This window comes from Budorcas taxicolor, chromosome 7 (genome assembly GCF_023091745.1).
Source record: "Budorcas taxicolor isolate Tak-1 chromosome 7, Takin1.1, whole genome shotgun sequence".
Taxonomy (NCBI): Eukaryota; Metazoa; Chordata; class Mammalia; order Artiodactyla; family Bovidae; genus Budorcas; species Budorcas taxicolor.
The window spans coordinates 40,952,271-40,970,155 of record NC_068916.1 but is presented as its reverse complement, the minus strand read 5'-3'; the positions used below and the strand labels follow the sequence as shown (position 1 = coordinate 40,970,155).

General features: G+C 36.2%; 1 protein-coding gene across 1 annotated transcript; it reads right to left on the bottom strand.

Annotated features, from left to right (window-relative positions):
* Nucleotides 1–13,543: 13,543 nt before the first annotated feature.
* LOC128050259 (olfactory receptor 2G3) lies at nucleotides 13,544–14,488 on the bottom strand. The gene has a single exon (XM_052642425.1). It carries the CDS (start codon nucleotides 14,486–14,488, stop codon nucleotides 13,544–13,546), a length of 945 nt encoding a protein of 314 aa, XP_052498385.1.
* Between the last annotated feature and the right edge of the window lie 3,397 nt (nucleotides 14,489–17,885).

Below are 17,885 nucleotides of genomic sequence, written 5' to 3'. Positions count from 1 at the left end.
TGGCCAGTGATGTCTGGATTTAAAACTAAGTATTTTTGTATCATTGAAATATGCTTACTTCTATTCTAGCCATTTTCAGGCATTAATGCATTGATTTAAATTATGGTTCATCAAATAAGATGAACTTGTTCCTGGCAGGCCCAGGGGCCTTTTTAAATTTGGTGAGTCCTTGTATTTGCATAACACTGGAATGAGTGTTTTCATTATATTCAAGACAATGGGTTTCCCTGATGGCTCTGTAGAAAACCTGCCAATGCAGGAGACTCTGGTTCTATCGCTGGGTCAGGAAGAGCCCCTGGAATAGGAAATGGCAATGCACTCCGGTATTCTTGCTTGGAAAATTCCATGGACAGAGGAGCCTTGTGGGCTATAGACCATGTAGTCACAAAAGAGTCAGAAATGACTGAGTGACTGAGCACATAGCATGTGGGACAATACCAATACCAGTATATGCAAACTAGCAGATAGCATGGTTATTACCAGGCTCTAATATGCCCTCTCGAATCAGACCAATACAGTAAAGTTTAAAGTCTATTATTTCTCAAAATACTGAGTGTACCATTGTACCTGGTTTACTTTGATCTTGATGGTTGTTGAATCCAAAGAAATAAGCTTTGCAAACCATGTGAAGAATCACTAAAGAATCTAACACACAGTGGTAACAGAACTAATAGTTGTTCTGTACTTATAGTAGATTGATTTTAGACCAGTTTCGTCACCTTTCTGTAAATTTCTTCACATATCAGGCAGAAATAGTGTATATCCCTTACCCCCATTGTTCATTATAAGTAGCTCAATTATGAAGATTTCCTGTTAGACTTAAATAAGAGAAGAGTAGTTACTTTGTTTAGGGGCACAATTATGTATTTAATAATGATTTGGAAAACTAACTGTACTAATTTAAAAAGAGGAAAAAAATGGCTTTTCAGTCAGTTTTTTTTGTCTTAAATATTCTCTTGATAATTAACCAATTTAATTTGATCAAAAGTAAACTTGAATTACTTCACCAATTCAAAGCATTAATTTGTGTGTATGTGTGTGTTTGTGTGTTTTTCCTGAGGACAAAGCATTCTTTGAGAAAATATTTTGCTAGTCAAATTCTCAAAAATATGAATCACACAATAATAGTACATGCTTGACAGGTTTGTATGGAAGAGTTGAATAAAATCACACTTTGGGAAGTGCTTGACCAATATTTGGAATAAAGATGGAGTTGAATCAGTGAGTTTTTGCTTTATAAATGTAGATTCAGTCCTCTTTACGGGAATACATTTCAGAATAACATTGCAAAATAAAAAATCATACTTTTCTACTCACTAAACTAAGTCAATAATCATCTGCCTTTCCCCTCCAGAATGGTCCTAATGTAACTTCCACAAAGGTTGGTTTCTTGGTGTGCTTAATTCTAGATTTAATAAAATATTTATCCAGTTACTGAAAGAAGTACATCTGTATTTTGAGATGTTTAGAAGAGATGTCTAACAAAACTGAAGATTCATTGTGCTCAGTCGTGTCTGGCTCTTTGTGGCCTCTGGACTGTCGCCCTCCAGGCTCCTCTGTCCATGGAATTTTCCAGACAAAAATGTTGGAATGGGTTGTCATTTCCTACTCCAGGGGATCTTCCCAACCCAAGGATCAAACTCATGTTTCTTGCATCTCCTGCATTGGCATGCAGGTTCTTTACCATTAGCACCACCTGGGAAGCCCAAAGATTTTCTGCTTTTATTAGTTGCTACATTAGCTTAACTTCTGACATACTGTCCACCAATTCTCAACTCCAATTGTCTGTAGTTTTAGTCTTATTTCAAACTCCACTTTGTGTTACTCACACTTATTCTATATTTTTCATACAGCTTCTAATTTAGTCTATTTTTAAATATTTTACCTTTTAATCTTTTACATATCACCATTAATACATTCACTAATGAAAAGAAAAATATCATTATTTTCCATATTTACTTTATTAAAAAATCCTACACATCTGTTTAGTTTAGTATTTTTATTTTAGTATCTTTGTTCTTTTCTTCTCCACTCTCCATATACACAACATATACCAATACCCAGTAAAATCAGTTTGGTTAAGCAATTTATAGAATTATTTTGAAAAAATTAATAAAATGGATGACTGATTAAGAAATAGCATCATATGAACAGTGCATAAATGAATTCTAAATGTTTTGCAATGGATTACCTCATGTGTTCATCACAACAACCTGTAAATAAAGACGTGTTATTAAACTTGATTTCTGGGACTTCCCTGGTGGTCCAGTGATTAAGATTTTGCCTTCCAATGCAGAATGTACAAGTTCAACCCCTGGTCAGGGAGCAGAGATCCCACATGCCTCGTGGCCAAAAACCCAAAACATAAAACAAAAACTATTGTAATATATTCAATAAAGACTCTTACAGAGTATAGTTTTAAAAAATTAAAAATAAACTTGATTTCATAGATAAGTAAGTTTAAAGTGTCTTCCCCACAAAATGTCAACAATCTCTCCAAAGATGGTCCACTAAGTCTGTAAGTTACAAGTTTATACTTTAAAATGAATAAAGGTGTACTACCTGAATAGTTCATTCTGATGGGCAATCATTGCATTGATTTATCATGTAGATAGAGAAAGAAATCATGAGAATAAAATAATCAGAGATAACAACAACCAAAACAAAGCAGAAATCTGTACTGAGACAAAGATGGTGATATGGATCAGTTAAAAAAAATTTCAAGGGATGAAAGTTAGTTATGAACAGGAGTTGGAGGCATAAGCCAGAGTAGGAGCAAAGACTTCTATATGAAAGCTATAAGAAATCAGTCTCACAATCAACTCACTCAGACTCTTCAAGCTGGTAGACCATGACCTTAGATGAACGCACAAGGATTCTTTCCAATCAGCTGTTGGATGCTGTAGGAAAAATTCTGAAAATTTTCTTTCTCATCTGATATCAATGTGAATAAATAGACTAACCCATCTCTTTCATACCAGGATCTTTTATATTTAAACTCTGCTACTAAAATCAGTAGAATACCAAAAATCTGCAATTCCAGAGTGTAGACTACAGTTTATTCCCTAGACCTTAGGCTAGCCAGAGTGAATAGCTTAGATTTCCCTGGGGCTAAATTACTGGCAACATCTCCAGCAACTTGAAAAATTAAGCAACTCATACTATTCAGGAATTAGTCATTCAGCCTGTATACATAAGAAGCCATGTTAAGTGCCCATTTATTTTTAGAAAAGACATCAGTATGTCTTCTTTGGAGAAATGTCTATTTAGTTCTTTGACCCATTTTTTTATTGGGTCATTTATTTTTCTGGAATTGAGCTGCAGGAGTTGCTTGTATATTTTTTAGATTAAAAAATAAATAAGTAAATAAAAGAAAAGACATCAAACGTGTTAACAGAAAATTTAAAATTAGACTGCCAGTATGATGTTTTGAACTATTACAACTTGTTTGACCAGTCAAATGTATTTTGCGGGGCAGTGTTTCATGAGGGCATATTGTAAAACCCATGGTTTGTCTGATGTGTGTGTGCCTAGGTAAAGAATTGATCTAGCTCATAATTTATTCACGCTTGAAGAACAATTTGAACATAGTATTTATATCATGTCTATGACATAGGCTCTATGAATTTACTTTCTATTGTTCCATAACTATCACTTAGGGCAAAGTAAAATAAACTTGTTTAAACATACACAAAGTAACTGGAAATTTCATTTTAACAGTCTATTTAAATAAAAATAATAATAAAGGTGTCTAACATAATGGAAGCATATTATTTTTAATTACTCTAAATTACTTTTTAAACACACAGATATTTAGTTATATACACACCAAAACAGTAACACTTCTCTAGGGAAGTAAAGATTTTTCTCTTTATTATTAAAATATGATGAAGAGAGAATTCCCTGATGGTCCCAGTGATTAAATGCAGCAGACTTGGGTTCAAACCCTAGTCAGGGAACTAAGATCCCACATTCCACAGAGAAACCAAGCCTATGAGCCACAACTAGAGAGCACACATGCTGCGACTGCTGAGCCCACATACCACTCGAGATGTTATATAGTCACTAGCAGTCTGTTAATGAAAGAAAGGAATGTCTTAAAACTCAGAATGTCACCAGTCCCCTCACCCATAAGATGCATTTTGGGATAATCTTGGCACCAAATGGTTCATCTTGGGCCATAAAATGATTAACTTGAATCTTGAAGAAGGGCAAGTCACCATACAAATAGTTTCACTTACATAGATTCAGTTCAGTTCAGTCGCTCAGTTGCGTCCGACTCTTTACAACCCCATGAATTGCAGCATGCCAGGCCTTTCTGTCCTTCACCAACTCCTGGAGTTCACTCACATTCACGTCCATTGAGTCAGTGATGCCATCCAGCCATCTCATCCTGGGTCATCCCCTTCTCCTCCTGCCCCCAATCCCTCCCAGCATCAAAGTCTTTTCCAATGAGTCAACTCTTCGCATGAGGTGGCCAAAGTACTGGAGCTTCAGCTTTAGCATCATTCCTTCCAAAGAAATCCCAGGGCTGATCTTCAGAATGGACTGGTTGGATCTCCTTGTAGTCCGAGGGACTCTCAAGAGTCTTCTCCAACACCACAGTTCAAAAGCATCAATTCTTCAGTGCTCAGCCTTCTTCACAGTCCAACTCTCACATCCATACACGACCAATGGAAAAACCATAGCCTTGACTAGACGGACCTTAGTCAGCAAAGTAATGTCTCTGCTTTTGAATATGCTAACTAGGTTAATCATAACTTTTCTTCCAAGGAGTAAGCGTCTTTTAATTTCATGGTTGCAGTCACCGTCTGCAGTGATTTTGAAAGTGAAAGTGAAGTCGCGCAGTCATGTCTGACTCTTTGCGACCCAGTGGACTGTAGCCTACCAGGCTTCTCGTCCATGGGATTCTCTAGGCAAGAGTACTGGAGTGGGTTACCATTTCCTTCTCCAGGGGATCTTCCCGACCCAGGGATCGAACCTGGGTCTCCCGCATCGGAGGCAGTGATTTTGGAGCCCAAAAAAATAAAGTCTGACACTGTTTCCACTGTTTCTCCATCTATTTCTCATGAAGTTATGGGATCAGATGCCATAATCTTCATTTTCTGAATGTTGAGCTTTAAGCCAACTTTTTCACTTTCCTCTTTCACTTTCATCAAGAGGCTTTTTATTCCTCTTCACTTTCTGCCATCAGGGTGGTGTCATCTGCATATCTGAGGTTATTGATATTTCTCCCGGCAATCTTGATTCCAGCTTGTGTTTCTTCCAGTCCAGGGTTTCTCATGATTAGAGGAACAATATCTGAGTATAACATACTGGTGTGTCAAGTAGGTTCTGAGCCAAAAGGCGGAACCGACTTGAAGACAGAATTTGGGGTAAATGTATAGTACATTAGCATAGCATAAGATAAACATTTCCATAAGAAAAAGGCATTGGTTAACTTCAGGTGAAACCAGGTGTCATGGCAACACAGAAGTTTAAGAGAAACTTCCTTTTAAATTTGTATAGAGAAGGAAAAAATATCACTAGTTTGTTTCCTCCTGCCGCTTAGGAGAGATAAAAATGTCTGACATTTGCAAGCTATTTCCTCCATTTGGAGACCCCTGGCCTTCCTGCCTGTTAACCTCTCAGGATGATCAATGGCTATTAAAAAAAAAAGAATGCTCTAAGGCCAAACAAATAATAAAATATGATGAAGGCACATAATAGAATTTTTTAAAATAACATGTGTTATAAAGTTGCCCCTGACCATGCTCAAAGCACACTTTGTCTATTGTGTTTTCTTAGTTATTACGTTTAACTGTTTAAATTCCAGTCAGTTTTAGGCAAAGTGTGGGCACATGGCTCTAGTTTATTTCCAAAGGATAATTAGTCACCCCAGAAACATTAATTGAACAGTCCTCTTTATTACTTTAATTGTATTGTTGCCTGTGCTACACAAAACTTCTGTGTACAGTCATCAAAACAGTATGGGGTTGGCACAAAAACAATTATAGATCAAAGAAATATGCCGGGGTCCAGCCCCCACAGGATCCAGTGGAACCTGAAGGAAAAACGGCGTCGGCGGATGATTTAGAGGGGTAAGGAAAGAATATTGTAGATAAGAAAATAGAGGAGAGAAAGAGGCTGATATTCCTTGGTTTACGTAGAAAGCCAATAAAACTTCGAGACAAGAAGTTCGCCCTGTTCACGGAGGCCACAGGTGCCTTCCCAGTCTCCCAAGGGAGTGAAGACGCAGAATGTCTTCCCATTCAGGTCTTAGAAACCAGGGCAGATAAGTGAACACAGGGAGCCTCTATGCTCCAAGCGATCAGCCTGAAAGAAAGTAAGAGAGAAAAAAAGAAAAACACGGGGTGACCAAGCTTCTTCGAGCAAGGCCCAATAGCTTTATTTTTAAAAGGTACTTTTATACCTTGTCTTATACATAGAGGGAAATGAAAGATGCAAATGCACACAGAGTCAGCCCAAACATTACATCTGTTTTGTCTTTATCAAAACCAGGATTTTTTCTGCAAACCTTTCCCATAAACAATATTGTGTACATTATCTTCTGGCCTTGGAAGCCTGTGAACATTTTATGACCCTCTTTTGATAAAGGCTTCTCAACCAGAAAACTTATTTTCCCTTGAAATGTTTTTTCTAATATTTCTAATCTATGTCAGCCTCAGAAAGTATTAAACAAGTTACATTTCTCATGGAGCAAAGGTGCGGTGAGTTATAAGAAAGAACTAATTAGCTCAAAAGTCTGATGTGGTTAATTTCAAGGCTACACTTGTTTTTCTTACATTTCAACTATGTTAACTAATGCACTCCCAGGTTCACAGTGGATAAGAGATACGGGAACTTAGCAACAAGCATTGGCCCAATAATGAAATCCTACATTAGCACTACTCTAATAACTTTTAACTCTTTGAAAGGCTCTATGTTTTAGGCTTTCCATGCCTCTCACAGTTGGGAGGCTGTAAATAATCATATGCATAGCTGCAAGAGTCTGGATATACCTGCCAAGCAAGCTAGAATGCTAACATAGGGGTTTTGATTGGAAATATTCCTCTCATGTCCAGGAAACTTATTAGCTATAGCCCTAAGTTGATTTTCTCCAGAGAAAGGTGGTCAGGAAAAGCCCCCTGTTAATGTCAGAGGAGTTGGTGAAAGACATGAAATAGTAAAACAGACAGATTCTGGTTTGGGGGTAGATGCTCGAGAAAGCCTAGGGAGCCCCTTGAGTTCTGAAGCCTTGCTTAACAATTCTCTTCCACATGACCTTGTCATGGGTGGGATCTCCCGTGGTGGCTCCCAGCAGAAATAGATAGAAAGCCCAGAGATAAACCCATATACCTATGGTCACTTAATGTATGACAAAAAGGCAAGAATACACAATGGAGAAAAGACAGTCTCTTCAATAAGTGATGCTGGAAAAATTGAACAGCTCCATAAAATAATGAAATTAGAACACTTTCTAGCACCATACACAAAAATAAACCCAAGATGCATTAAACACCTAAATATAACACTCACACTATAAAACTCTGAGGAAAACATAGGCAGAGCACTCTTTGACTTAAATCATAGCAAGATGTTGTAGGATCCACTGCCTAGACAGGTAAAAAAATAAAAACAGTTAAAAGTGAAAGTGAAAGGTTAGTTACTCAGTCGTGTCCAACTCTTGCATCCCCATGGACTGTACCCCCACCAGATTTCTCTGTCAATGAGATTTCCCAGGCAAGAATACTGGAGTGAGTAGCCATTCCCTTCTCCTGAGGATCTTTCTGACCCAGGGACAAAACCCAGGTCTCCTGCACTCCAGGCCAATTCATTACCATCTGAACCAGCAGGGAAGTCCCAGAGTCATAAAAGCAAAGATAAATGGGGCCTAATTAAACTTAAAATCTTTGCACAGCAAAGTAAACCATGAAAGAAAGTGAAAGTGAAGTCACTCAGTCATGTCCTACTCTGTGCAACCCCATGGACTGTAGCCTACCAGGCTTCTCCATCCATGGGATTTTCCAGGCAAGAGTACTGGAGTGGGTTGCCATTTCTTCCTCCAGGTGATTTTCCCGACCAAGGGGTCAAACCCAGATCTCCAGCATTGCAAGCAGACACTTCACCCTCTGAGCCACCAGGGAAGTCAAAGTAAACCATAAACAACAAGATGAAAAAACAACCCTCAAAATGGAAGAAAATATGTGCAAACAGAGCAACTGATAAGGGAATAATCCTCAAAATATACAAACAGGTCACGCAATTCAGGATACAAAACAAACAGCCCAATAAAAAAGTGGATGCTGTTGGTGCTGCTAAGTCGCTTCAGTCGTGTCCGACTCTGTGTGACCCCATAGATGGCAGCCTACCAGGTTCCCCCATCCTTGGGATTCTCCAAGCAAGAACACTGGAGTGGGGTGCCACTGCCTTCTCTGAAAAAAATGAATAGAAAATGGAAATAGTTTTATCTCCAAAGAAGACACACAAATGACTAAAAAGGACATGAAAATATGCTCAACATCACTAATCATTAGAGAAATGCAAATCAAAACTACAATGATGTATCACTTCACACCAGCCAGAATGACCATTATCAAATTATCTACAAACAGTAAATTCTAGAGGGTGTGAAGAAAAGGGAACCCTCCTACATTGTTGGAGGAATGTAAGTAGTTACAGCCACTGTGGAGAACAGTATGGAAGTGTCTTAGAAATCTAAAAATATAGCTATCATATGATCCCACAATCCCACTGCTAGGCATATATTCAGAGAAAACCATAATTTGGAAAACTACATGCACCCTAATGTTCACTGCAGCACTATTTACAATAGCAAGGACATGGAATCAATCTACATGTCCATCAATAGAAGGATGGATATAGAAGATGTGGAACATAAATACAATGGAATCTTACTCAGTCATAAAAAAGAATGAAATAATGCCATTTGTGGTTACAGAGATTGTCCTGCTTAGTGAAGTACATCAGACAGAAAACGACAAATATCATACTCTATCACGTACATGTGTAATTTTTAAAAAGGGGGTTAACAAATGAACTTATCTACAAAAAAGAGAGTAGATGTAGAAAACAAAACTTATGGTTATCAGGAGGTAAGAGGGGACTGATAAACTGGGGGATTGGTATTGACATATACACACATATATACAGTACTGTATTTAAAATAGATAACTGATAAGATACCTAGTGTATAGCACAGGAAACTCCAAATCAATGCTCTCTAATGGCCTATATGGGAAAAGAATCCCAAAATAGAGTGGTATATATATGTGTATAACTCTCACTTTGCTATACACTTGAAATGGACACATCATTGTAAATCAACTGTATCCCAATAAAATTAAAGTTAAATTAAATATTCTGCTAAAAAATAACTTAAGCTAAGCATTTTGTATATTTTTCCTATTAAATTAAAAAAATTACTCTAAATTTATAGGTTTCTGAACATGGAAACAAGTATTAATGATTTTGTTATTTAAATTGATCCAAAAAATCCATAAACAGCGAGAGATTTCCCAATATAGGCTATTATTTCTTTTTCATAAATTAAGATCAATAAAATATTTAAATCATATGCCTGAAGCTGGAAATATTCTGTTCAGAGATGTTGGCAAACTACTTTGGTTGTTCTCATTTATATTTTGTAGTATGCTAAGATTAAATTTTGTTTGGATGATATTTATAAGGTAGTCAAATATTTTATAATTTTAAAACCCAATTAGTGAAAATATTATCAAAATATGGCTTATTTTTTAAATCACAGAAAGCAAGCTGTTTATACCACATGCTAATTATCCGATTAAAAAGGTAAATTCTTAACCTGAAAATGTGATTTTTCAAATTTGGGGTCATATTATCTGGCTAAATATGATTAACTATTTAAGTTATCCCTGAACTAGGGCACTTTTAATCATAGCTATGCCTTTTTGTTTCCTTTCTTCTCTAGGCAAAGTTGATATAATAAAAAAGTACTGTCAATATATAACTTCCTTTTTTAACTTAATTTTCTAAAGACAAATATTCTGTGACATTGGTTTAATCAAATCCAGAAGCTTTGTTATTTTCATTAGTTTGGAAGCATAGTCACAATCATAGCATTGGAAATCTTGTCTTTATAAATGTTAGTTAACCAGAATGAAAATGCATTATTAATTCAAATCCTTCTATGCATATCATATTTCATTTTCTTGCAACACACAATATTTGTGTGAATTTTGATTCTCCACCTCTAATCCAAGGAACATTTTCAGTTTTTGCCATGTTCAACAGATAACACCAACTTTAAATAAGAAATAAAGTGAAATACTACTCTGTAACCCAAATTTTCCATGGTAAAGATAATGTTTATTGAAGCTACTTCTTATTTATACCACACACAATCAAGAGTTTTTTACTCTGCACATAGTTACTTTTGAATTATCTGCCAGCATTTAGTTTTATAATCATTTTTTCCCATATTTTAAGTTACTGATATTGTACAAAGTTCCACATTATCTTTTTATATCTAGTTGAAAATTGCTCATATTTATGTTTCTGGAATCTAGTTTTGATGATATGTCTTTTCAGTCGTATCTGACTCTTTGCCACTCTATGGTCTATAACCCTCCAGGCTCCTCTGTCCATGGGATTCTCCAGGCAAAGAATATTGGAGTGGGTTGCCATGCCTTCCACCAGGAGATCTTCCCAACTCAGTGATCGAACCTGCGTCTCTTACATCTCCTGCATTGGCAGGTGGGTTCTTTACCATTATCACCACTTGGAAAGCCTCAAATCTAGTTTTAGAAGTTTCATATTAATAGAACTTTCCATTTCTGGAAAAATGGAAAAATGGTAGCTTACCCATTTTTGCCATAGGGAACGATTTATTCTCCACATAAAATGATAGAGTTATAAATTTCAATGTAGAACAGTATTGCACATCATTGATGCCTGTTTTGAAAAAGAAAAAATATTTATTTGTCAGAAATTTTACTGCTTTGTTGAAAATGACACAACAGAGAAGCTTTGATAACCCATTGCCCTCTTTATGAGACAATGTACTAGGAATAATAAATTAATTATCAATCAAATATAATCTGTTTTCTGCTATTTATCATTATACTTTCATATTTGCTCTCTTTTCCAAATAATATAACACAAACACGCATACACACACTTAAACACACATATATTTACAGAATTATTACTGTAGCCTATACAGAATCATATGTTGTATATGGGGTAGAATCCGTGTGTTTACAATGCAAACAAGAAAAAATTTATACCAAAAGTGACCCAACTTTTCATAACTGTAATGTTTTCTTGATGTACTAAGATTCATTGGATAATCTTTGACTGAGACTTCTTTATTACTTTAAGTGATAAAAATTATTTTTAAAACAATGGTGCATTTTGAAGTTCAATTATTCTTATCTGATTAGAAAATGATTTAGAACAAAATTATTGAATTACTTTTTCTCTTAAAAGTTTTGCATGCCATGACCTAAGAACACAAAAGGAGATGCACTTAGTAAGTTATACAAAATAATGTGTTTAGAATATTTTATTTCACTTGCTTCTTCCTAAAAGGTATTTTTAAATGATAAATTGGTTATGGAAAAGAATAGTTAATACAATATCTTCCTGAGTAATAAATTGACACTATGAGGTGTTTGTTTGTTTGTTTGTTTTCTATTTGGGTAGAGGAAGTGCATACATAAAATACTTATTTTCCAATGTGAAGCTTTAATGAGTGCAGCAGAAGAAAATAAATATGATGTATTTGACAGAAAGTTGGACAGTTCACTAAAATTGAAAACAAATTAGATAAGGTGGCTAAAGGTCCTTAATACTTAATAGAGAAAATATGCTCAAGAGAATATACATTATAAATAAAGAGCTAAAAGGTATTATATTATCTTTATAAATATAAATTTTATTTGAAAGTGGTCTTAGAAAAGTCTATCAAAATTTCTTAACTTTAAATGAACAATTGGTAAATACTTAAAGGTTTACTTTTTTTTTTCTGAATCCTTGGGAATAAGTGTCAGAAGTAAAATACAGACTTTGTGGTGAGGTCACAGTGTATACCCATGCACAATTCTGTTTCCCATAGTTCAGTTCAGTTCAGTTCAGTTGCTCAGTCGTGTCCAACTCTTTACAACCCCATGAATCACAGCACGCCAGGCCTCCCTGTCCATCACCAACTCCCGGAGTTCACTCAGATTCACGTCCATCGTGTCAGTGAGGCCATCCAGCCATCTCATCCTTGGTCGTCCCCTTCTCCTCCTGCCCTAAATCCCTCCCAGCATCAGAGTCTTTTCCAATTAGTCAAGTCTTCGCATGAGGTGGCCAAAGTATTGGAGTTTCAGCTTGAGCATCATTCCTTCCAAAGAAATCCCAGGGTTGATCTCCTTCAGAATGGACTGGTTGGATCTCCTTGCAGTCCAAGGGACTCTCAAGAGTCTTCTCCAACACCACAGTTCAAAAGCATCAATTCTTCGGTGCTCAGCTTTCTTCACAGTCCAACTCTCACATCCATACATAACCACTGGAAAAACCATAGCCTTGACTAGATGGACCTTTGTTGGCAAAGTAATATCTCTGCTTTTGAATAGGCTATCTAGTTTGGTCATAACTTTTCTTCCAAGGAGTAAGCATCTTTTAATTTCATGGCTGGAATCACCATCTACAGTGATTATGGAGCCCAAAAAAATAAAGTCTGACACTGTTTCCACTCTTTCCCCATCTATTTCCTATGAAGTGATGGGACCAGATGCCATGATCTTCATTTTCTAAATGTTGAGCTTTAAGCCAACTTTTCACTCTCCTCTTTCACTTTCATCAAGAGGCTTTTTAGTTCCTTGTCACTTTCTACCATAAGGGTGGTGTCATCTGCATATCTGAGGTTATTGATATTTCTCCTGGCAATCTTGATTCCAGCTTGTGTTTCTTCCAGTCCAGCGTTTCTCATGATGTACTCTGCATATAAGTTAAATAAGCAGGGTGACAATATACAGCCTTGACATACTCCTTTTCCTATTTGGAACCAGTCTGTTGTTCCATGTCCAGTTCTAACTGTTGCTTCCTGACCTGCATACAGGTTTCTCAAGAGGCAGGTCAAGTGGTGTGGTATTCCCATCTCTCTCAGAATTTTCCACAGTTTATTGTGATCCACACAGTCAAAGGCTTTGGCATAGCCAATAAACCAGAAATAGATGTTTTTCTGGAATTCTCTTGCTTTTTCCATGATCCAGCGGATGTTGGCAATTTGATCTCTGGTTCCTCTACCTTTTCTAAAACTAGCTCGAACATCAGGAAGTTCATGGTTCACATATTGCTGAAGCCTGGCTTGGAGAATTTTGAGCATTACTTCACTCCCATGGTTCAAGCTCGCAACAAATAAGATATATACATTTTTTTATTTACGCATAAAAGAAGAGAAGATTCCTTATGTAGATAAAACAAGTGAACAATAATTTAATTTGTGTAAAATTGAGAACAGTGTTTTGGCTAAGTAGAAACTGAGTAACTACATGACTTGTGATCACTTCCTTGCACTTCATGTCTGTAGAGAGCACAGTTTTCCTGTGAGAAGTTTCTTCAGAGCATCTTTCACATCCTTGTTTCTTAAAGTATAAATAATAGGATTTAAGGTGGGGGTCACCATGGTATAGAAAAGTGAGATGAACTTGCCTTGGTCCTTAGCATAACTGTTGCTTGGTTGCAGGTACATGTAAATTATGGTGCCATAGAAAATGATCACCACTGTAAGGTGGGAGGAGCAGGTGCTGAAGGCTTTGCGCCTTGCCTCCACTGATTTGAGCCTCAGCACTGCTTGAGTTATGAAGCCATAGGAGATAAGGATGAGTGCTGGGGGGATTAGGAGAAACAGGATACTAACAACAAAAAGGACCAGCTCATTGATGGTGGTATCCACACAAGCCAACTTAAGGAGAGCTGGTACTTCACAAATAAAATGATCCAGCCTGTGGTTGCCACAAAAGGGCAACTGCAAAGTAAAGGTTGCATGAATCAAGGAATTGGTCAAACCACTGAGCCAGGAGATAAATGCCAGCTGCTGGCATAGCCGTAGGTTCATGATGACCACATAGTGAAGAGGTTTGCAAACAGCAACATAGTGATCCAAGGCCATCACAACCAGGAGGATACACTCGGTTGAGCCCAGTGCTAGAGAAATATAGAGTTGTACCACACAACCACCATAAGTGATGGTTTTCTCTGGTCCTCGCAGGTTAACTAGGATCTGAGGTGCAAGGCTAGTAGTGAAGCAGATGTCCAGAAAGGAGAGGTTGCTGAGGAAGAAGTACATAGGGGTATGAAGAGGAGGATCCAGATATGAGATGATGATAATGGTGATATTTCCCACAAGGGTCAGGAGATAGAACAAAAGGACAAATACAAAGAGCACAGCCTCTAGGCGAGGGTGGTCTGAGAATCCTAGAAGGACAAAACCAATCAGAGAACTCTCGTTGGCTTTTTCCATCCTCTAGAGGGAACTGTACCTGCTAAAAGAAGAATAAAAACAAATACATTTGAAACAGCTCATCCCAGAATCACAGAATGTATGAGCTGAAAGGATCAAGAAGACTGACTTGTCCAACCTGTTAATTTTTCATCCCCAATGTGTTACTGGGCTTCCTTAGTGGGTCAGTGGTAAAGAATCTGTCTACAGTGCAGGAGACTCGGATTGGATCCCTGGGTTGGGAAGATCCCATGGAGAAGGAAATGACAACCCACTCCAGTGTTCTTGCCAGGAAAATGTTATGGACAGAGAAGCTTGGTCTATGGTGTTGCAAAGAGTCAGACAGGACTGAAGCAACTGAGCAATGTGTAACTGACTTGGAACATTAATCCATGTTAGTTAATTTCAGTCCAATGACTCTTCTTTAAAACTCATAAATGCTTTCAGTGTTGGGGTTATCTGGAAACGGATTATTAAAGTCACTCAAAGTGGATATTTGTGTGCATATCAAGAAATGTGAAATGATCTACTTACTTCTGAAATCAAGTGTCTCTCAAAATAAAGTAAGCAGCATATCATGGTTTTTAACTGTTGACAAAATCTGCATGCAAAATATGATATTCAGGTTTTATCATAGGCACAAATGGAGATGGGAAATTTCTTTGCATCTTCCCCCTACATACATGCACTCAAACTCTCATCTCTAATCACTGCCTAAACAGAGAAAGGTAAGATAGTCATGGGTTTAATTGTATATCTAGACAGACAAAGCAAAATTGAATAATTTATTGATAAACAATTCAAATTTAAAGATAAATTTAAAAGTATGATCTAAGTAAATCATTTTCAAATAGATTTTGCAAAATAATAGTTGAAAACTATCATTTTGAAATCTGAAGTCTAGGAACGTATGTATAAAACTAACGAAAATAATATGTTTAAAGATAGGTAATACTAGGATGGGAAGGGATATAAGATCAATTTTTGCATTTGAGAAAACATTGGAAATAACTAGGAGGGAATGCAAAAGGTATGCTTGAGGAGCCAAATTATATAATATAAATCAAATTATATATGTTCATTCAATGATTAAAGTGCCAAAATAAAAATTATTTTTTAGTTACATTTTGAAGCAACATTATATAAATAAGCTGGCTAAAATTTCCCAATATTCAATGCAGAAAATATCATACTCAAGAGAATATACATTATTAATGAAGAGCTAAATATATTAGCTCTATAAATGTAGTTTGTTTGAAAAACTCCTTAACATTCAACATGATAAAAGCATAAAACAGATTACAAGCAAAATTGAAAAGAGCTTATGTGAAAGGTGAAGAAATTTCAAGATCACTTGGTAAATACAAGTAGAACATGTGTGGATAATTCAGTTGCCTTTATAAGAAGCAAAAAAGTGAGTGTTAAAGTTTTGCCTAGAAAAAAAGTATTTGAAGCCAAATTGTAGAAATTTCTGAGCAAGGTAGTTATTAACTTTATTGTGCAAACAATGAAATGTCTTTGGAGGCTTATGAGCACACAGGAGAATGATATTATCTATTTCTGTTTTGGAAATATTGGCCTGGTAATGATTTATAGATGGATGTGGAAAAATTATTGTCAGGGAGTTCAGTGAGGAACATTTTGATAGTTCTTATTATATAAACTAGTGACCTTGTAATGCAAATGGACTGAAAACTCTTGGAAATGACAGCAATTCGATAAAAATTGACAGCAGTTTAATAAAAATTAGTTGGAGGAAAATTAATTGAATGAAAACGTCAAAATTAATTGAATAGTGATTTTGTTATGGAAAGGGGGATAAGAGAAGGATTATAAGATGATTCTATGATAATTAGCTTTCAGAATGAGAAAACTGAAAAAGTATAAAATGACAAACTATATTTCCCATTCTGATAGATTTTTGCCCAACTTACCAAGACTCCCATTTCAAAACATGTTTCATTCCATTCTCCTCTACCATGCCTTTGGTCAAAATTTTTCTTCTTGACAGATTGTGGAACTTTAGTAGGAGTCTTAAAATGAGGTAATTGTTTCTAGTGTGTTTATTTATATACACCGAGCCAGGTGTGAGCCAGTTGTGTTTTTCTTCAGTCCAAAAGAGGTAGAAGAAATATTTTTCAATGTCAGCTCATGATGACTTTTATAGAAGTTTCTAATGTCTATTTGTCTCTATAATTGAAAATTGTTATGCTAAACATGACAAAAGAATACAATATGGAAAATATAGATATTAATACAAGAAGCAGGCAGAAACAAGCTATTTTTAAGAAAAACATAAATCAAAAAGCAAGAAAGAAATTGGAAGCAGGGCCAAATTGTGCAAGAGATCTTAAAATGGGGGAGTCTCCTTGTATTTTCTTAAAGTAACAATTAAGCTATTGCACATGGATGAAGGGAGAAATAATAAAAATTGTATTCTATAGCTGAGATTGTGAAAGACTTTGAAATCTAGACGAAGAGACTAGAAATGTTGATGGTTTCGAATAAGACTGTTTTAAAATATCTTATCTAACTGTGTAGAATTGATTGGGTAAAAAAAAAAAGTGATAAGCAGATACAAGAATCGATAAATGAGGTATAGCTGAGTGTCATGATCTTTGCCTTTAATTCTCATTCAAACTAAGCACGAACCACCAACCAGAGAGATGGATACCACACACAAAGCACTCAAGGTCCTTCTTCTGCTGGTCCATGTCCTACCTAGCCTCTGCCTCTGCCCCCACAATTTGACTCATTACCCTGCCATGCTGAGCAATTTGTAATCTCCTGTCTTCAGTTAGCTATATCTTTTCTTATTCCTCTACCAGAATATTCTCTCCAACATCCATTACCTGAAAATCATCTACACAGTTTTCAAAATTCAGCACTGATCTCTAACATACAAACTCCGCCTTGACTCTGACTTACCTCCACCCTCCATGCTGACAAGATTTATTTTGTGTCGCTGCTACTCTAAATGTACTTCTGTCATATTAATAGAAACTATAAGACTCTACTGACCTAATTTTAGTCCTACCCAATCATAAGCTAGTTCTTAAACTGAAGGGTCATGCTTTACTGATATTTAATGTAATTTTTATGATGTCTGAGGCATAATAATTCAATAACAGCTTGATGAAGAAATGAATGCATTTTCAGGTATCCTGTTTCCCACAGTCTGATTCTTAAAAAAAAAAAAAAAATCTGTACAGAAAATAAAAGAAAAATAAGTTATGGTCAGACAAGCTGAGCTGAGAGAGAGAGCTGAACTGCATATATAGGACGTTAAAAAAAAAAAAACTACAAGCCAAAACAAAGTGACAGGGAAGCCCTTAACCACTTACAGTGATATCATGAGTCTAAAGCTGTAGAAAGCACCTACTCCATGTTTCTTGTCCCTTTATGGAATGGCGTCACT